At 49.0% G+C, this 21057-nt stretch overlaps 1 protein-coding gene across 1 annotated transcript; it reads left to right on the forward strand.

The window, feature by feature from the left end:
* Positions 1-14717: 14717 nt before the first annotated feature.
* RHOB (ras homolog family member B) lies at positions 14718-15539 on the forward strand. Its single transcript, XM_072648138.1, has one exon. It carries the CDS (start codon positions 14809-14811, stop codon positions 15397-15399), a length of 591 nt encoding a protein of 196 aa, XP_072504239.1. The 5' UTR covers positions 14718-14808; the 3' UTR covers positions 15400-15539.
* The last annotated feature ends 5518 nt before the right edge of the window (positions 15540-21057 follow it).

Consider the following 21057-nt stretch of genomic DNA (forward strand, 5'->3'; position numbering starts at 1 on the left):
CCCTTTATGTGCAAATCATGTACCCATTTTACCTTATCTTGGTATATAGTGGGAGATATTGGTCTTTACCTAGTTTCTTCCATACTGTTTTCCAGTTTTCCCAGCAGTTTTTGTCAAATGATGGGTTTTTGCACTCCAAAAGCTTGGATCTTTGAGTTTACTATATACTAGATTACTATGGTCATTTACTATAATGTAATTTGTACCTAATTTATGCCACTGGTCCACCACTCTATTTCTTAGCCAGTATTGATTTATAATGGTCTGATGAGAACACTATGGAAGTGTTCAGTCCATCTCTCTAAGATCATATCCTTATCACTAATCAACGTGGCTCCTTTGGCACTGAGTAGTTGAGATACACCATAGGTCTTTGGCCCATAAATAGCCTTCAGGGCATCATAAAAGCACGTTGGGTTGTTATTATCAGCATAAAACTGAATTTCATCTGCCTTCTTGCTGAGCCAAGAATCCTGCATCTCTCCAAGCTTTGTTTGTACTTTACTTTTGATGGAATCAGCTTGAGATCTGGTATGGCTAAACCATCTTCTTTTACATTCCCCCCCCCCCCATTAATTCCCTTGATATCCTTGAGTTTTTATTCTTCCAGATGAATTTTATTATTTTTTCTAGCTCTATAAAATAATTTTTTGATAGTTTGATAATTTTTTGATAGTTTGATTGCATAAATAGAACAAGTTAGGTCGAATTTTCATTTTTATCACATTGGCTCAGCCTACCCATGAGCAATTAATATGTTTCCAATTGTTTAAATCTGATTTTATTAATTTGAAAAGTATTTCATAATTGTGTTCATATAGTTCCTGGATTTGTTTTGACAGGTAGACCCCCAAGTATTTTACATTGTCTATAGTTATTTTAAATGGAATTTCTCTTTCTATCATTTGCTGCTGTATTTTGTTGGCAGTTGTGTGTGTTCGTCTTTTGTTGCCGAAGAAGACCATGCCATCAGAGAAATGATGACAGGACTTGCACTTGACTTTGTTTTGAGTGAGGGAGGGCTGTGCAGGTCACTAGCCTCACTTCTTCTCCAGAGCTATCTGAATCCAGTGACCAGATATTCATCAGGATGACTGGAGATGACTCAGGCAATTGAGGCAATTGGGGTGAAGTGACTTGCCCAAGGTCCCACAGCTAATGAGTGTCAAGTGTCTGAGGTGAGATTTGAATTCAGGTCCTCCTGATTTCTGCACTGGTGCTCTATGCACTGCACCACCTAGCTGCCTCTACTTTGTTGGCAATATATAGAAGTGCTGATGATTTATGTAGACTTATTTTGTGTCCTACAATAATTTCAAATAGTTTTTAGTTGATTCTCTGGGGTTTCCTAAGTACATCATATTTTGTGCAAAGAGTGATATTTTGGTTTCCTCATTGTCTATTCTAATTCCTTTGATTTCTTTTTCTCTTATCGCTGACATTTCTAGTTAACATTTCTAGTACAATATTAAACAATGGAGGTGATAATGGACATCCTTGCTTTACCCTGATTTATCCCCATTACAAATAATGCTTACTGATGGTTTTAGATAAATATTACTTATCATTTTAAGGTAAGCTGCATTTATTCCTATGCTCTTTAGTGATTTTAACAGAAATTGGTGCTGTATTCTGTCTAAGGCTTTTCCTGCATCTATTGAGATAATCATATGATTTCTGTTGGGTTTGTTATTGATATGGTCAACTATGCTGACAGTTTTCCTAACACTGAACCAGCCCCAGTACTCTTTCAACTGTTCCCCATTGCCTTTGGTGACCTCTTGTTCTCAGTTTCATTGAAGTATGCCTTCACCTTTCCATGGTCCTTTGGAGATATTCAGCATTAATTTTTCAGACCATGGTTTTCAGGCCTGACAGGCACATCTCAAGGAGATGGGGTTCAATGGCAAATGTAAAAATTGGACCTAAACTTCAGAGAGCGAATGTCCTCTTCACACACACAGACAAGTAAAGGCATTAAGCTTGCCTGCCTAAAGCTACTTTGAGGACAGGGGGAATTAGGAAAGGCTTCTCAGAGGACATAGCACTGGTGTGAACCTTGAAGAAAGCCAAGGATTCTAAGAGGCGGCCCAAGAAGAAAGCACACCTGGCAAAGGGGACACAGAGGCAGAAAGCCTAGTGCCAAATTTGGGGTCTGGCATGGTCTCCTCAGTGGGAGATGACAGCATAGTAGAGTGGGAAGGCTTCTGTTTCTAGAGTGAAAGGACCTGGGATTCTGAAAGGATGGCGGAGTAGGTCAGAAAACTTTGAGCTCTCCTAATTTCCTCCCCCCTCCACACCCAAAAGGATGGAATATTGCTTCAAAGTGATTATAGAGCAGAAGAAACAAACACAAATTGAGATAAAGCAGTTGCGCTCCTAAGGCAACTTGAGAAGAACCCAGGAAAGATGACCTCCAGGGGCAGAGGTTCAGCCTGAGTGAAGCATAAACACCTCCAGGCCAACTCTGCAGAATCAACAAACAACAAACCCTAGGGACATGAGAATTGAGAGGCATCCTCAAACTCAAGAACTTTTACCTCACTGATAGTGTGGGGGTCAGTCTCATAGTGTGGGGATCAAAAGGCTGAGTAGGAGCAGAGTGAAGGACCTTACGGTGTACAGGGCTGTCAGGCACAGCTGTGCTGATTAGATGCCTTCTGAGGCTGCAGTTTCAGGGGAGAGGGAGCTAGCACATGTCTAATATATGTGCTTGCAGAGGGGTACTTGTAGGAGAGCAGAGTCCCTGGTTTCAGTTCCAGGGCAGAGAGGACAGCTGTAGTTTGGGACTGAGGGAAGTGAGATCACTTGTGGGACAGTCTGGCTGGGGGCCCTTGCCCTGGCTTAGGGGTAGAGAGGAGTGTCTGAGGTTGAGTCTGGGGACAGAACTTAGAAAATAACATTAAGAAAGTATTGAGATCTGAGGCATCATTCTCCAAACCTTGGAACTAGAAATTGACTATAGTAACCTGCTAAAAATAAATAACACAAAATAAAAATAAATAAGGAAAGGAAAAAGTATACAATCACAGATAGTAACTGTGGGTATAGAGAAGATCTGAGTTCATATTCAAAGGAAGACAGTGAAATTTTAAAAGTCATTCCTTTTTTCAATGAGAAATGTCAAATGGTTCCAAACACAAAGCGAGTTCTTGGAAGAACTTAAAAAAGAAAAAAAAACTTTAAAAAGCAGTTGAGAGATTAAGGAAAAATTAGAGGACAATCCAAGAAAATCAAGAAAATTATGAAAATTATGAAAGTCAGCAAAGTGGAACTAGAGAAACAAAAACTTGAAGGAGAAAATAATTCCTTCAAAACTAGAATTAGGCAAGGGGAAACTAATGACATTACAAGACACCAAGAGATAATAAAAGAAAAAAGAATGAAAAAATAGAAGAGACTGTGAAACATCTCATCAGAAGAACAACTGATGCGGAAAACAGATCGAGGAAAGACAATATAAAAATAGTCAGAACACCTGAAAGTTACAATCAGAAAAAGAATCTTAATACAACATCACAAGAAATTATTAAGGAAAATGGCCCTGAAGTTCTAGAACAAGTTTGTAAAGCAGAAATAGAAAAAATCCATGAATTCCCACCTAAAAGAGATCCCAGGAGAAAAACTTACAGGAATGTCATAGCCAAGTTTCAAAACTTCCAGGTTAAGGAGAAAATATTGCAAGCAACAAGAGGGAAAAAAAAACCAATTTAAATATTTTGGAGTTGCAATAACGATTACCCAAGACCAGCAGCAACTACATTGAAGAATTGTGGGTCTTGGAACACTATATTTTGTAGAGCAAAAGACCTGGGATTATGACCAAGGATAATTTATCCAGCAAAATTTTTTAAAAAAAGGATACTTAATGAACGGAAAGATTTCCATGTATTTGTGACAAAAAGAATGGAACTTAATGGAAAATTTGATATATAAGGTCCAGGAGAAATATAAACATTAGAGACCAATTATAAGGCACTCAGTAAGGTCAAACTGTTTACTTCTTGCGTGGGAAAATGTTATCAGTCATCTCATGATGGTCATCATTATTGGGGTAGTTTGAAAGAAAAGCTTGGACTGAGTTGTGTAAGATGGGGTGATTCTAAAAATTAAACTTGTGGAGAGGGAGATAAAAAGAAGCAATTATCTCATCCAAATGAGGCATGAAAGGAAGAACTGATATATAAGAAATAAGTGGACATAGAGGGCTGGTAGTACAGGAACCTTATTCTCATCAGAAATGAATTAATGAGGGAACAATATATACATCTAGAAGAGTATAAAAGTCTTCTAAATTTAGAAAGAAATAAAAGGGAAAGGAGATAGGATAAGGGAGAGATATTTAGAAAGGTATATAGATTAAGAATTAGGAGATTAGGGTATCCCTTTTAGAAAGAGGTAGATTGAGGTGGAGGGTGGGGAGAGAGGTTTAAAGGAAGGACTTTTAGAGGAGTGAGTATATTAAGGACTAGAAGTGCAAGATAGTGGGTAGAAGTAAATGACAAGTGAGGAGGGATAGGGTAAATAAGACAAGAAAGATAGTGAGGGAAAATAGTATGGAGGGAAATATACAACAAGTAACTATGACTTAGAATGTAAATGGACTGAATTTGCCTATAAAATGAAAATGGATAGGAGAATGGACTAAAAATCTGAATTCAACAATATGTTGCTTTCAGGAAACACATTAAAAATGAGGAACACACAAAGTTAAAATAAAGGGCTGGCATAAAATTTACTATGTAAAAAAATCAGGGATAATAGTCATGATCTCAGACAAAGTTAAAGCAAAAATAGATTTAATTAAAAGAGAAAATAGGGAAACTACACTGTATCACCAATATTATTCAATATTGTTCAAGTCCATTTCACAAATATATAAGGTATTTTGCCAAACTTCTAAGAATACAAATTATAACCCAATTGATAAATGGTTAAGGGAGATGAACAGTCGGTTTTTTGATGAAGAAATTAAAACTCTATATTATATTAAAAATGCTTTAAATCATTATTGATTAGAGAAGTACAAATTAAAACATTTTGAGATATCATTTTACATCTGTGAGGTTACATCTAAAATAATAAATGCTCTTCAGTTGGGGAATGGCTAAACATGTTGTGTGCACATGATTGTAATGGAATACTACTGTGATATAAAAAATGATGAGTTTGTTGATTTAGAAGAGCATGGAAAGACTTAGACATATGAACCAAGATGCTATTCACCTCCAGAGAAAGAAATGACAAATAGAAGTATGCATGGTTTGGTCTTACATACATGTATGTGTATATACATATGTATATATGTATAGATATGTATGCATACATATAGATATATGTATACTTATAGACATGTATGTATATATATATATATATATATATATATATTCATGTTTATTTGTAGTCTTCTCTAGGGCAGGGGTAGGAGTGGGGAGGGAGGGAAACAAAAGAAAGCCTAGAAGGAAGCACAGAAAAGGAGGGAAGTTTTGAAAGCAATGGATTTTCTTGAAATGGAAATGTATTTATTGTTTTATATTGAATCCTCTCGTGCTCTATTGTGTACATGGGAAGGCTTTTTTTTTTCTCATTTTTTATTTAAGTTTAAAAGGAATAAAAAATTTTAATGTGAAAAAAAAAAAAACATAGAATGAGAGGCCTGCATTCAAATCCCACCTCAAGGAGTATGTCAAGGCCAGTGGGTTCATCAGTTAAGAAATTTCTTGGAATTGAAGTCAGACAGGGTGTGTGCGCGGGTTGGGGGGGGGGGCATCTTTCTGTCTGCATCAAAACCTATTCCAGAGCATTGTGTTGGGATAGGATTTTGTCCCAGTGGTCTTGAGTTTCTCTTTCCCTCTTCCCTTTCCTCCCCTTTAGATAAAGAAAGAGATCAATTTGAGATTCAGAGAAGTGATTCACCTCTAGACACAGTGCTGTTATCAGATGGAGGTGCCACCATCATATTGCCCATTGGTTTAATGAGTGTTCTGTGTAAAATGGTGTGACCCAGTCTTCTCTGGGTTATGGGGAAGGTCTGCGAATGACTTGAACTTTTGAGCCTTACAGAAATGACTTTGAGAGTGGGGGTGGGGGGGAGGTGTGGAATCCCAGGATCCCAAAGTTAGAAGGGCATTCAGAGATATCTAGCCCAATCCAGACCAAGACCAGAAGGACAAACCAAATATTTCTCCATTTAAACCCAAAGGCATCATGGCCTCACTTGGAATGAGAAGGCCTGGACTTGGACCTCAGTTCTACTTCCCATTAATGAGGAGACCTTGGGAGACTGTTTTCTCCTGTCAGCCAGGTCCCTATAACCATGGGGTTATCTTGGATTCTTTCCTCACCCACCCTCAAGGATCAATCACCTGGTCCCATCAATCCTGCCTCTGTGAACTTCTCCCATTTGCCATTTCCTCCCTACTCCCCCATCCCCATTCAGACAGAGGCTCCCATTCTTTTTTATAAGGTTTTTATTATTCTAAACTTAACAGATCTCAAATAGGTATCTCCATATACAGAGTAGAAGAGAAAAATGAGGATTATACAAGGAACCAGGAATCCATCTGGCTTTTCCTTTTAAGTATAAAATATAAATTTGACATACAAACTGCACGTAAATTTATAATAAGTTCAGCATGTGACTTCCCAAGCTGGCCTGCTCCTCTGTGTTTTTTCATCATTTTCTTCCATTCTCTTCTGGGCATTTTAGAAGGCCTTCAATGACCCTCTATGGTGTCTTCTACACAGCTTTCTCCCGGTCCTGCTTACTCCGCTCAGCATCAGTTCATACAAATCTTCTGAGTTTTCTCTGAAACCCTCCCCGGAATCATTTCTTACAGTAAATACACACCACAGTGGACTTAGCCTTTCTGCTCGTTGAATGGCCCCTTAGTTTCCATATCTTTGCCACCACAAAAAGGGCTGCTATAAATATGCTGGTGTATATAGGTCCTCTTCCTTCACCTTGAATCTCTTCAGGGTAAGCTCAGTCTCACCTGACTTCATTATTGTCATGATCTCTAGCCTGATCTTCCTGACTCTGATTTGTCAGTTCCTGCCCTTATAGAACTTACAAAGGGAGGACAATATGCAAACAAATATATATACAAAGCCAGCTACATACAGGACAAATAGGAAAAAGGGAGGTGCTAGCAATCAGTGTGGTTGGGAAATGCTTCCTGTAAAAGATGGGGTTTTAGTTGGGAGAGAATGAAGTCAGAAAGGTCAGCAGTCAGAGCAGAGAAGGGAAAGCATTCCAAGCACAGGGGACAGCTAGAGACGATGCCCAGTGATGGAGGGTTTTGTTTGAGGAGCAGCCAGGAGACGAGGGTCACTGGATTAGAGTAGATGAAAGGAAGTAAAGTGTGAGAAGAGTGGAAAGGGAGGAAGGGGGACACTAGGAAGGGCTTGAGCCTTAGGTGGCAACAGGGAGCCACTGAAGTTTATTGAGTGGATGGTGGGTGGGATATAATGGAACATTTTAGGAAAATCCCTTTAGTGACTGAGTGGAGGATGGATTGTGGTGAGAAGGGACTTGAGGCAGGCAGACTCCTAGCAGGTTAATGCAGTCTTCCAGATACGAGGTGAGGAGGGTTAGCACCAAGATGGGGGCAGTTAAGGGACAGAAGGGAGCATATTGGGGAGATGTTGCAAAGATGAAGTCAACAGGCCTTGGCACCATATTGAATCTGGGGGGTAAGAGATACTGAGGAATCCAGGTGACTCAAGTTGTGAGCCTGAGGGACTGGGAGGAGGGTGATGCCCTTGACAGTGATAAAGAAGGTAGGAGGGGTGGGAGGGAGGGTTTGGGGGAAAGCTCATGAGTTCTGCTTTGCCCATGTTGAGTTTATGGTGTCTACTGGACATCGTTAGAGTTATATGAAAGGCAATTGGAGGCGAGAGATTGAAGGTGAGGAGAGGTAGTGGGGCAGAAAACGTAGATCTAAGAATCATCACCACAGGGGGATAATTAAATCCATGGGAGTTGATGAGGTCACCAAGAGAAATAGTCTAGAGGAAGAAGAGCAGAGGGTACGGGACAGACCCCTGAGGGACAGCTGTGGTTAGAGGGTGTGAGCTAGAGGAAATCCAGCAAAGGAGACAGAGAAGGAGTGGTCAGAGAGGGAGGAGGAGAACCAGGAGGGAGGATCCTGAAAACTTAGAGGGAAGAGGATATCAGGGAGGAGAGAGTGACCAGCAGGGCCAAAGGCTGTAGGGAGGTTAAGAAGAATGGGGATTGCGAAAAGATCATTTTGGATTTGGCAACTAAGGGACAGATTATTGGTAACTGGAGGAAACAGATTTGGTGGAAGGATGAGGTTGGAAGCCATATTGTGAGGGGTTAAGAGAGTGAGAGTGGAGGCAGTTGGTGTAGATTGTCTTTGGGGAATTGGGCTTCAAAGGGCAGAGGAGTTAGCGGGATAGAAAGATCAAGGAAGGATTTTGTCAGGATGGGAGACTTGGGTATGTCTCTGGGTAGGAGGGAAGGAGCCGATATATAGCCAATACAGAGAGGGAGATGGGGGGGAGGGGTCTACTGGAGGAGATGGGACAGAAGGGGATGATCTGAGCAGGTTGAGGCATCTGCCTTGTCAGGAGAAATTATTATGGGAGACAGGGATGATAGAGTTGAGAGGGGCACAAGGCACCTGAGGGATGGGAGACAAAGAGGAGAGAAGGAGCTCACGGCCAATGGCTGTCATTTTTCTGTAAAATAGGAGGCAGGAGTCTCAGCTGAGAGAGTAGGGGAGGGAAGCCATGGAAGGCTGGGGAGCCTTGGTAAAGCGGGACAAGATTGCCTGGCAGCAGCAAGGGCCCAGATGGGGTTGTGTGGACTCCATCATAATGACTGCATGGGTAGGAGTGAAGGTGGGGAATGATGGGAGTGCCCCAAACTGAGGCCTGGCTGGACATAACTGGCCATATGATAAGGGGCTGGGGCCTGAAAAAAAGGAGGCCAGGGAGGGCTGAACTGGTTCACAAGGGGTTAAAGGGACTGGTGCAGGGGAGATGGCCTGGGGTCAAGGGTCTGGAGGTCATAGTGTAGACCTTCTGATCCCACCTTATGATTCCTGCAACAAAGTGGCAAAATAGAGTACTGCTCCTGGAGGCAGGAAGACCTAAGTTTGAATCCATTCTCAGAAACAGTGACCCTGGGCAAGTCACTGAACCTCCGCCTTAGTTTCCTCCACTCTACAATGGGGATAATAATAGCACTTACCTTGCACGGTTATTGTGCAGATCAAATGAGATAGTATTTGTAAAGCACTTCCTGCACACAGTAGGTCCTTAATGAACTCATTTATTTCCTGACAGAGGAATCTTTCCTGTCCCTAGATGTACTCCTGATGTTCCTCTTCGGAAGCTTCAGTGGCCCCCCCTTCTCTGCCTGGCATTTAGGCCCCTCCCCCAGACGCCCCTCCCTCCCTTTTTTAGACTTTTCCCTTGTGATGATTCCCCACCAACTCGGTGATAGTGACAAACTGCTCTGCAATTTCTCACCTCTGGGCTTTTGTATATGAGGCTCCCTAGGCTTGGAAGGTTCTCTTTTCCCCTCACTTTGACTTCTGACTAGTCTTCCCCTTGAAAATGACCTTTGGACATGTTGGGAGTTTTACACAATCTTTCCCCCTTTTCCTGTTTTTGTTACTCATTATAAGAGATATCATAGCTAGGTGATGTAAAAACAAAGTTATTGACACAAATTATTTATTTTACAAAAAAGAAAACTACCACGAACTCCCTGTTTCTGCCCTCACAAGGTGCTGTTTGGCCCTTAGGCGATAAGGCTATTGGAGCTTCTCTGCACTGGTGTCTGGGGCTGCGCTGAATGACCTGCGAGCTCCCACAGACAGGGGGCGGCTCCTTCCCTGGCAGGACCCAGAGCACAGCTTGCTCTCTCCCCTTCCCTCCCTCCCCCTCTTCATCTCTTTCTTCTCTCTCTCCCTGCCTTACCCTTTTCTCTTCTCTTTTTCTCCATCTCTTTCTCTGACTCTTCTCCCCTCTCCTCTCTCTCCCCCACTCTTCTCTTTCTCTCTTCTTTTCTATCTCCTCTCTATCTTTTTCTCTCTTCTCTCCCCTCTAGCTCTCTTCTCTCTCTTCCCTCTTTTTCTCTCTCCCCTCCCTTCTCTCCCCGACCCCCCACGAGTGGACAGTTTAGCTCTTATTTGAACCTCACAGCAGCTCTGATAGCTAAGTGCTTTAGGCATTAATTACTAGGTCCATCCACTTTGTGGATAAGGAACTTCAGAGAAGGTATATGACTTGCCCACAGCCCTACAGCCAGTCAGGTCAGAAATGGGTTTTGAAGTCACTCATTCCAGTACAGCAGGCTGCCTCTCTGACACTGACTGAATTTAATCAAAGGCAGGTTTTCATGACGGAGGCCTCTTCTACAATAAAATAACTGGGGCAGCTAGGTGGGGTAGTGGGGAGATGGATATGTTAGATAGTCAGGAAGACCAGAGCTCAATTCCTGCCTCAGATACTGACTTGGGTAAGTCACTGAATCTCAGTCTGCCTCCATTTCCTCACCTGTAAAATGGGAATCAAAACAGCACCCACCTCCCAGGGCTGTTGTAAAAGGCTCCGATGAGACAATATTTATAAAATGTTTAGCACAGTTCCTGGCAGATAGTAGGTGTTCAATAGATACTTTTCCTTTCCCTTCCCCTTACCTCCTGAAGTGGTCACAGGATTCGACAGGGTCAAAATTCCCAACCCTCCACTCCTACCACGAAGGCTGCCACGAGAGGGCGCTGGCATTCCAGAGAATCAGTGCCCATCCTAGCAGGGCAGGGAATTCAGGCTGTGCACCCTGGAGGAGTGTGACCCAGGGGGCACCATGGCCGTACTCCAATGGCCCTTCCCTCTGTGTGCCTGGGCTTTAGGAGCAGGGTCACTGCCCACCACAGGGGTGTTGGGAGGGACTTGAGCAGCAGCTGTCCCGAGAACCTGACCATGTCAATGGCCATGACTGCTGTTTCTTCCTTTTCTTGTCATTTCCTATGCGCTTGGGCAGAAACGGGCCAGGGACAAATCACTTTCCAGTTTATACTCACTGTGCTCCTCTTGCACAGGCGGGCAAAAGAACCATTTTGGGAAGCTGAATTAGACTGCCACTTCATTCCTCGTATTCTGAGCAAGACGGCTTGGCCCTGGGATTTCCATGGTAGAGGAAAGTCCCTTCACTAAGGCAGGTTGACCCTTTTCTCTACAATGCGGTAGGGTCAAACCCTTTGTTTTGAAATGAATGTTATCTATGCTGTGCTGAATTTTATTGATTTATTTATTTGGTTGAAAATTTCCTAATTATATTTTAATCTGGTTCAATCTGGTGGTGGGCCACAGGTGGCCAAGCTGTTTGACACCTCTGACCTAGAGGACAGAGCTTATGTGACTTGCCCAGGATCACAGTCAGCATTGGTCAGAGATGAGACTTGAAACCAGGTCTTCAAGGCTTTGAGGTGAGTTCTCTAGCAGCTAAAGCATCCTGCTTTGATTGCCATGGTCATCACCATCGGTGGCAGCAGCAGCGACAGTGGTAATAGAATGAATCAAGCTCAACTCACCAAGCGCTTACTAGGCACCTACACAGTCACTGAGAGTTGGTAGGCCATGATGATACCGACAGAAAAGTGAGCTTATATACTGCTTAAGTGAGATCAAACCTCAAGACAGAGTGCTCCAGATAACTCCGAGAAGGCCAGAGGGATCCTAAGCTGTGGGGTCTGGAAAGGCCCCCTTGGCTGAGCCTAGAAGGAAGTTGGGGATGACCAATCTCGGGGAGGAGGGAAGGCATTCCCAGCATGAGTGACAGATAGGGGGAAATGGAACGACTTAGAAAGGCCTGGCATTGTGGAGCTTTCTCTGGAGGGAACAAGTGTTTTCTCTTGGGGTCTCAGTTTCCTCCTCAGTAAAGTGGGGAGAATAATCCCTTCCCCTCTGCCCCTCCACTAAGCCCTGAGGGAGCCCCCAGTCATTTGCCTGGGGTCACCTCAGGAGTGTTGGTCCAAGGCCTTGTTCACACTGTGCCGGGAACCCCCCAGCATTTGTTTCGTTTTCCTGAGTTTTCAGTGTCTTGTTTACCAGAAAGAAGAAAGAAAAAGAGGAGGGGGAACAAAAGGGAAGCAGCCCCACAGGAAGGTTCTGGAACTCAGGAAACAGGCAATTTACCGTTTCCGGGTTCATTGTATGTGAAATAAAAGAACTGTTTTGTGTTCTGTGTTTTAAAATGCTCTTTCTCCCCAAGGTCCCCCTCCTACCCTCACCCCCGACCTCCATCTCTCAGACTCCTGAGTTAAGATAAGCGAGGAAGAAAACAGGCTGGCTTTGGGACAGGGAGGAAGGAGGTTTTCAGGGCCTGGTTCTTAGCAAGGGCCAAAGAATTCCTGGGGGTGCAGAGGCAAAAATGGATGGGGATGGGCCTTGCTCCTCATTCCCTGGGTTATTGTGTCTCCTTTTCCATAAAATGAAAGGGCTCCCCCAGGCCCCTCCAGACCAGAAGCATGCCTAGTAGCAACTCCCACTGTGTCTCATCCAGCACCTCCAGTTGGGTCAGAGCTGGGCTGACCACTGCTGCTGGGGAAGAGAGGGATGCAGTACAAGGATTATTGTGGCCACTTTTCAGATGAGGAAACTGAGGCCCAGAGAGCTAGTGGAAGGTGCACCTTGTGAGTGCAAAGGGGGATTTCCCACTTAGGCTACCACGGCTGGTCGGTGCTAAGCCTTTAGTCAACTCTGGAGAAATGAGCCCTTTTCAGTTTGTGGGGCTGTTTTGCTGGAGAACCAGTCTCCTGGCACAAGGCAGGGGAGGCTCCCCTCTCCCCAGCAACTTGGCTGTCCTCTTCCTTCTCCCTGCAAAATAGAAATTCCCTAAGGGCAGAGACCATTTCATTTTTATCTTACCTTCTCCAGCTCTGTGCCAGCCAGGCCTTAATAACTGTTGGTATTTACCTGGGTGGAGGGTCACAGCCCTAATGGGGAGTCATTTCCGGGGTGCTATAGCCAACAAAACCCCATGCCAGCTTGGGTATCACAGAGAGAAACCCATCCGGGAGTAGGGAGGTGGCCCTCCAAGTCTCCTCTGATTTCTTCTGACCCCATGGGAGGAGAGGGCTTAGACTTGGCCCCAGGAATGTGTCCAGAGTAGGTCAACCAAGAGGGGGAAGGGTCTTGGGTCCAGGCCCCAGAGGCATAGCTGAAGGAGAAGGTTTGGGGCAGTGGAGCGGCTAGGCTAGGCTAGGCTAACTGTCTTGGCAATTCCCTGTTCCAGGGAAGAGGGATTCAGTTTCTTAGGCTTTCTTTAATTACTCAGCACTAAGGAAGGCCTTAGGAGCCACTTGTCACCTTCTACTCAACACCAAGGAAAGAAGGCAGACCCGAAGGCTGGTTGGGGGAGCAGGCCTGTGAGGAGCCCCAGGGAAAGGTGACCGTGGGATAGGCTTGAAGCATCCTTGGGCCTGGGTCTTCCGGACCCCAAGACCTGTTCTGTCCGGGCTGCCTCCGAAAGCAAGAACAGAATAAATACCAAATAAATGCGAGGGCATGGGGTGGATTAGGAGAGGAAGTCTGAAGGAGGGGGCATGTGAGGGCGCCACTTTCATCCACAGCGGCTCTGATCCGTTGGCACAGTGCGAGGATCTTGCCCCAAGTTAGGTCCTCCTCCCCTCTGGCCTAGCGGAGAGCCCCCGCTGGTCTGCCTGCCTCGGTTTACCCTTTCTCTAGGCCATCCCTCCCGTGCAGTGCCCCTACAGCTGGCAAAGAAACTTGTCTAAAGCACAGTTCTGATCACGTCACGGCCCCCAGTTCGGGGCTCGGGGGGCCAAGGCCAACTCCGTGCCGGGCACTTCAGGCTCTTGCCAACCTGGTTCCGTCCGCTTCTGCTGAGCCCGCGCACGCCTCCCCAGGGGCCAGGGGCCAGGGGCCCGGGCAGGGCATTCTGCGGCCCTTCTGCCCCTCCACCTCCACCGTGCGGGAGGCCGAGCTCCGACTGGGCATCTCGGCTGGCTGCCCGCGCCTCTGCCCGCGCTTCCCCCGCAGTCCCTCGGCGCGCCCTGGGCACCAACACAACTTAGGTCCTGGAGGGCGTCCCCCGGCCGGGAGTCCTTGTCTTGTGTGTGTTTCGGGGCGGGTGCGCTCCCTCCTGCCCCGGCCCCGCTGGGCTGGACCTCGCGACCCGCGGCAGGAGCGCAGCACGGCCCCCGCTCCGCCCCACCCCGCGGCTCCTCTCCCTCGCCTTCCCCAGCCCCGCCCCCGCCCCGCCTCCTCGCTCCGTCGGCCCCGGGCCCCGCCCGCCGGCCTGCCGCCGCCGCCGGCCAATCAGGGCGCGCCCGCCCAGCGATGAGCTCAGCCCTCCCGCTTCCCATTGGTCGGCTATATTAAGAAAGTGGCCGAGCCCTTTAAATAGCGGGCGCCGGGGCGCAGGCTGCAGCAGCGGTAGCCGGGGCAGAGCAGGGCGGAGGCCGGCGAGCGGCGGGCAGGGCAGGAGAGAAAGCGGGAGGTAGGGGCGCCCCCCGAGACCCCCCGCAGCGCGCAGCCGGCCCGGGAGGAACCCCCAAAGCGCCTCGGAGGAGGAGGACAGCGGCGGCGGCAGCTGAGCCCGGCGGCACCGGCACCAGCCCCGGCCCCGGCCCGGCCCGGCCCAGGCCCCCGCCGGCCACGGTGCGCTCCCTCAAGGCCGGCCCAGCAGCCGCGCCCGGCTCCGCGCAGGCGGCGGCGGCGTCTGCGCCGTCGGGGCCCGGGGGCTCCGCGTCCTCGGCCGCCGCCCCGGGCCTGCCCCCGAGGCCCCCGGCCCCGGCCGGCCTGGCCATGGCGGCCATCCGCAAGAAGCTGGTGGTGGTGGGCGACGGCGCGTGCGGCAAGACGTGCCTGCTGATCGTCTTCAGCAAGGACGAGTTCCCCGAGGTCTACGTGCCCACGGTGTTCGAGAACTACGTGGCCGACATCGAGGTGGACGGCAAGCAGGTGGAGCTGGCGCTGTGGGACACGGCCGGCCAGGAGGACTACGACCGCCTGCGGCCGCTCTCCTACCCGGACACCGACGTGATCCTCATGTGCTTCTCGGTGGACAGCCCGGACTCGCTGGAGAACATCCCCGAGAAGTGGGTGCCCGAGGTGAAGCACTTCTGCCCCAACGTGCCCATCATCCTGGTGGCCAACAAGAAGGACCTCCGCAACGACGAGCACGTGCGCAACGAGCTGGCGCGCATGAAGCAGGAGCCGGTGCGCACGGAGGACGGCCGCGCCATGGCCGTGCGCATCCAGGCCTACGACTACCTCGAGTGCTCGGCCAAGACCAAGGAGGGCGTGCGCGAGGTCTTCGAGACGGCCACGCGGGCCGCGCTGCAGAAGCGCTACGGCTCGCAGACCGGCTGCGTGAACTGCTGCAAGGTGCTCTGAGCCCGACGGCCCACGGACCAGCCCGGGGCGCCCGCCCGCGCGTGGGCGTGGGCGTGCGTGTGCGCGCGGGGGCCGCGATCGGAGGGAGACGGCCTCCCTGCAGCCGCGGCGTGGGCTCGGGCGGGAGGGAGCGGGCACCGCCCCCGCCCGGCTGCCGAGCTCGGCCGGCCTGCTCCTTTCTTCCCGAGCTCCCCGCCCGCCCCCGATGTCGGGCCCGGCAGTGCGGGCGGGGGGCTGGGGCGGGGGTGGGCGCTGTTACATAGTGATAAATATAATTTTATTTTTTGGCAGTAGGATCTGTGAAAGGCCTGCTCTTATTGAAGGGGGAGGGCAGGGGAGGGGGGAGCCGCAGCTGACAGTTCGGGACCTCCCCTGGTCCCTGGCCGCTGCCCCCCAGGCCGGGGGTGGGATTGAACTGGGTTACACCCCTGGCAGAGGGGGAGAGACTGCTGTGACCGCCGGCGAGGCCAGGGGCGGGGCGGGGGTGCCATCTGGGCTGGGGCCGGCCCTCCTAGGGTGGTGGGGGCGGAAGCTCCCCGAGGAGCACTTGGTGCCCGTGTTCGCTGTCCGAGGGCTCCCTGCTCATCGGAGACAGGAGGCTGCGTTTGATTCTCTTCTCCCCCGAGATTCAGCGGAGCCACCGTTGCACAAAGGCCTCCTTTTCCCTGCTGGAGCTGGGGCCCGGGCCATCCTCCGCCCGCCGGCCCCAGGGTGTTGGCACCTCGTCTACGACTTTTTAAAAGGATGCCACTTTGAAAGATCCGGGAGGAGAAGAAACCACTGTAATCTAGTTTTGTTCCTTGAAACTCGCCGGGCAGCACTGATTTCTAGGGGGAGGGGGGAGGGGTTGGTTGCCTTTGTGCCCAGCGGGGCTGTTTTGATAAAGGGCAGCGAACGCTTTGGGGATTATTTAGACCATTTCCCCGGGCAGTCTGGGAGACTGGCCGGGCCTCGGGACTGCTGGCAGCTCTGCCTGAAGGCTGCCCTGTGCCTGCCTTCCTCTTTTTTGTCTTGAGCATCTTCTCCCTTCCCCCCAGCGGTACTTTGACCAGTGTCTGGGTTTTTATTTTTATTTTTTAAATAAACTGACCGTTGACCAAGTGATCATCACTTCCATAAAGGTGTTTACATGACATGCTCAGAAGCTTGTGCACAAAGGTTTTTTGTCAAACATTAAAAGATTTCAGCTATTTCACGAGGTGTGTGGTGGTTTACTGACATGTCCCAGAGGACTGTGGGCACGGGCCAGGGCCTCGGGATTCAGGTGAGGCTGGGCTTTCTTAACTGTCTCCTCCAAGCCTCTCACCGATCGGGAAACTGGGGAGGGGGTGGGGCCGTCGTAGACCTGTATGAAGGGCCGACTCTGTGCCCTGCATTGTTGCCAAATTTTCGGGGACAAAAGACAGTCCCCTCTCTAATGGAGCTCGTGGCTTAAAGCTCTTGCAAACAAGATAAAGGGGACATCCTTGCTCCTAGAGTTAAGGGGGGCCAGGAAAAGCTTCCTGGAGAATGTGGCTGTTTAGTTGGGACTTGAGGGAAGCCAGGAGGGGACAGCATGGGAGGCTTGGGGGACAACTGGGGAGGAGTATCTCTGTCCAGCAGCAGGGTCTGAGGAATTGTAACCACAGGCAAAGAAGGGGCACAGCTAGGGTTTGAAGGGGGATCTAGCTTGGACATCTGTACCCAGTGCTCTGCCACTTACCTGGGGCGGGCTTCCTGCTAAGAACGTTGTTTAATTAGTTCAGATTGGGCTTGTTCCACGAGGGGAGAAAACAAAGAAGGTGATGTGGGTCTCTGGGAGATCTCTGCCCTGGTCAGTTCTAAGCATTGGCAACATCCAAATAAGAGAATAATGCAAGGGAAGAGGGTGGAGGGCTCATTCCATAGAGGGTCAGATGAAGGAAGCTGAGGTGTTGGCCTGGAGGAGGTTGGGATGGGGGTGGGGGGTGTGAAACCACCTTCAAGCATTAAAAAGGCTGGCCCCATGCTCAGCTTGACATTGGCAAAGGGGAGGCAGAGAAAGATCAGACCCTCCCCAAAAGGTCCCTACCTTCAGGGAGCTTACTTTCCAGTAGGGATAATGTGCAAATGGTGGAGACAGGTAAATAAATGGCAGGTGATGCCAGAGGAAAGCCAATGGGGTTGGGGTGTGCGTGTGCGTGTGCGTGTGTGTGTGTGTGTGTGTGCGTGGCAGAAGGAAGGATCAGAGCTAAGACTGGAAGGAAGGAAGCTGAGGAAGCCAGCAGGAGGAGAATATTCCAGGCAGAGTTGATGCAGGTGATAGGAAGTCCCTGGAGCTGATCTGAGTGGCAGCTTTGCCATGATCCCACCAGAACTTCAAGTGGGACAATCTCTTTGGCTGTTGATTGAAAAAGACTGGTCCGGGGAGTTCTCAGAGTGAGAACAGACCAAGTGGCAGCCAGTGCCAGGGAGAGGAGGGCAGGGGGCACGTAGGAGAGATGTTATGAAGGAATCACCTTGGTAATAGATTGTTATATGGGGGAGGGGGGGAGACAATGAGTTCCACTTGGGACATCTTGCGTTTAAGTTGTTTCCATTGGAGATGTCCAGTGGTCAGTTGGAGATGTGAGATGAAGTCAGGAGAGATGTTAGGGCTAGATAAGTCTGAGCATCATCTGCATTGAGATGATCATTGAATCTGTGAGAGCTGATGGGCTCACCAAGTGAAGCAGAGGGAGCAGAGAAGGCCCAGGATAAAGTGTTGGGGGACACCCACAATTAGTGTGTGTAGCTTGGATGGAGACCCAGCAAAGGAGCCCAAGAAGGACTTAGCCAACAGATAGAAGGAGAACCAGGAGAGAGAGATCACAAAAACTCTGAGTTATCAAGGAGCAGTCATCATGGCTGCTGATGGCTACAGAGAGATGATGATCCAAGAAGAGTTGAGAATGGAGAAAAGGCCATTGGATTTGGCAATTAGGACACTGACAACTTTGGAGGGAGTCATTTCCGGTGGCAGGAATGATGAAGTTGGAGTGGAAGGGGTGAGAGGGTAAGAGTGAGAGGAGAGAAAGTGGAGGCATCTCTCAAGACATTTAGCCACAAAAGGGAGGAGAGATTCATGACAACTACTCAGTAGATGCATGGATCAAGGGAGAGATTTTTTGAGGGTTTGAGTATTGGCAGGAGGGAAACAGCAGCAGATAGGATGAGACTGCGGGTCAGTGATGAAGGGGGATGATCAGGGAGACAGGATGGCCTGGGATGGGCTGTGCAGGGGGGAGAAGGGTCACCTCTTCACGGGAGATGGTGAAGGAAAGAGAGAGGGCACAAGGCATCTGAGTGATTTGGGAAGGAGAAGGCGAAACCCTCCAAGAATGGCCCGTCTTTCCTTCAGTGAAATAGGAGACCAGGTTCTCAGCTGAGAGCGTGGCAAAGGGAGGCTGGCAAACCTTAGACAGGGATTAAGGGTCAAGGAACTAGAGGAAAGACTGGGACCTGTTCACCAAGGGGTCAAGATGGGGTGCAGGGGTGATGGCCTGGGAAAGAACTGAGGCAGGGAATTCTTGAAATAATGTCGAACCTCCCACAAAACTATCATTGTGCCTCTGCTCTGACTCAGTCATTCCACTACAGATTTCTTCCCCAAAGAGATCAGAGGAAAAGGACTCATGCACAAACATGTTTCTAGCAACTTTGTTTGTTATGGCAGAGAAATGGAAACTAAGGAAGCCCCCCCCTTTTGGGGAGCAGCTGAACAAGGCATAGCCTGTGAATGAGCTGGAATCCTATCATATCATGGGAAATGATGAAGGGAAGACTTCAGAGAAACCTGGGAAGACTCCGATGAGCTGATTCAGTGGGAAGTGGATATGAGTCAGAACAATTTTACAAGGAAAACAACATTTTAAGAACAAACACCTTTTAATTACTTGAGCTGAGAACTCTGATCAACCTGATGACAAAATAGGATTCCAGAGGACTCAGGATGAGATTCGATCCCACCTTGGACAGGATGGTCTGAGGCTGGGTGGCCTCAGAGGCCATCAGAGGAAGCCCAAAGACGAGGGAGGCAGTCAGAAAGGAAAGGGTTTCTTTAAGAAAGGTCCATTTTTGTGTAGTGGTCAGCAGTTCTCAGTTTATACAAAATTCTTGGCATGGCTGCTGGGGATATGGTGGGTGTCTGAATATAACTTTCCTTGAAAGAAGAGAGCAGTGGCTCAGAGGAGAGGACAGATTTAGAGTTGAAAGGGGTCTTAGGGAACCTAAGTGCCTCATTTTACAAAAAAAGGAAACTGAGGCACAGAAGCTTGGCTCTGCTTTCTACTGCTATCTCTCCTTGAGGGTTCCTGAACTCTCTGTGTGGATTATAGACTCCACTTTCTCATGCAGTGAGGTACGATGACCTTAGAGTTGAGGGGGCAGAGCATGGACCCAAACCTAAGTCCCTGGAGAAAGAATGTGCTAACATCTGGCCCCATTTTTTGAAAGCCATAGCACAGAGACAGGAGTCATGACACCTGGAAACTCCCTGAGGGCCATAGCTGTGGATCTATGGGAGGGGCCTTCCAGGTCATTCAGGCCAAGCCTTCATTTTGCAGGAGAGGAAGAGGGGGCCCAGAGAGGCCAGGTAACTTGCCCAGGATTAAGCAGTAAATGAAAGAGGCAGGGTTGGGCTCTCTCTAATGGATTGCCTGGGGCACACGTCTCTAACACATTTTTTTTTTTAAACTAGAAAGGAGGTGTTAGCAGCGTGGGCAGGCTCTCAGTGTCAGCCTCCAGGACCGTGAGTACAAAAATCTGACGGGGGCTTCCTCTCCAGAGCAGCCCACAGCATCTTTCTAGTCTCCGGCAGATTTGGGGAGAGCTGTGGCTGGGGGATCCTTGGAGGAGCTAATTGTTTGGGATAGAGAAAGCTGACCTGGCCCCTGGAGACCTTTCACCTATTTCTGGAAGGCATTCCCCACCCCCACTCAACTCCTGTTGTTGGTCTTGTGTGTGTGGGGGGGTGGTGGAGGTGTCTGGGACCTTCTAAGTGGAGCGCTGGGTGTGTATGGCTAGGGCTCTCAGAAAGGGGGTGTGTGTGTGTGTGTGTGTGTGTGTGTGTGTGTGTGTGTGTGTGTGTGAAGGGTATTGGATGTGTGTGTGTCTTCTCCGTCTCTGTCTCTGAGCCACTGCTTGGGAATGGGGGAGGGGTGGGCCTGGCTCTTCCTCTCTGGGGGCTCCTTGTTGCCGCAGCTGCTGGTCTGGGGCCTTCCTGCCCCTCCCCCCTGTTTCAGCTCCTCCCCCACTTTTCTCCATGAAGCTGAAAACATTTGGACCACAGACGTGTGTGTGTGTGTGTGTGTGTGTGTGTGTGTTGGGGGGCGGCGGGTGTCTGGGCCACCCTTTTAGGTCTCCAGATTTTGTTGTCCTCAGGTCCTTGGGCTGCATTCCCAGGCACTCCTTACCCCCAGGGGCTGCTGGGGCAGGGGAAGGAGCCTGTGTCCACAGCCCCACAGCTAGGGGCAGGGTCAGGATGAGAGGCTCCTGGGTCGTGGGTCAGTCTTCTGTGGGAGGGCCTTTGAGCTGGTACAAAATGGGGTTCTCAGGGTGCAACTGTACCCCACTTCTCGATCCCCCCATGTCCTCAAGCCAGTTGGGGCCCTGTTTCTGACTTTCCCTCATAGTCTGGTGAAACTGTTCTCCTTCATAGAA

The sequence above is a fragment of the Notamacropus eugenii genome, chromosome 1, assembly GCF_028372415.1.
Source record: "Notamacropus eugenii isolate mMacEug1 chromosome 1, mMacEug1.pri_v2, whole genome shotgun sequence".
Lineage (NCBI taxonomy): Eukaryota > Metazoa > Chordata > Mammalia > Diprotodontia > Macropodidae > Notamacropus > Notamacropus eugenii.

What these genes read in the sequence shown, in the direction of transcription:
- RHOB (XM_072648138.1), top strand. Translation starts at nt 14,809, where the DNA reads ATGGCGGCCATCCGCAAGAAGCTGGTGGTGGTGGGCGACGGCGCGTGC.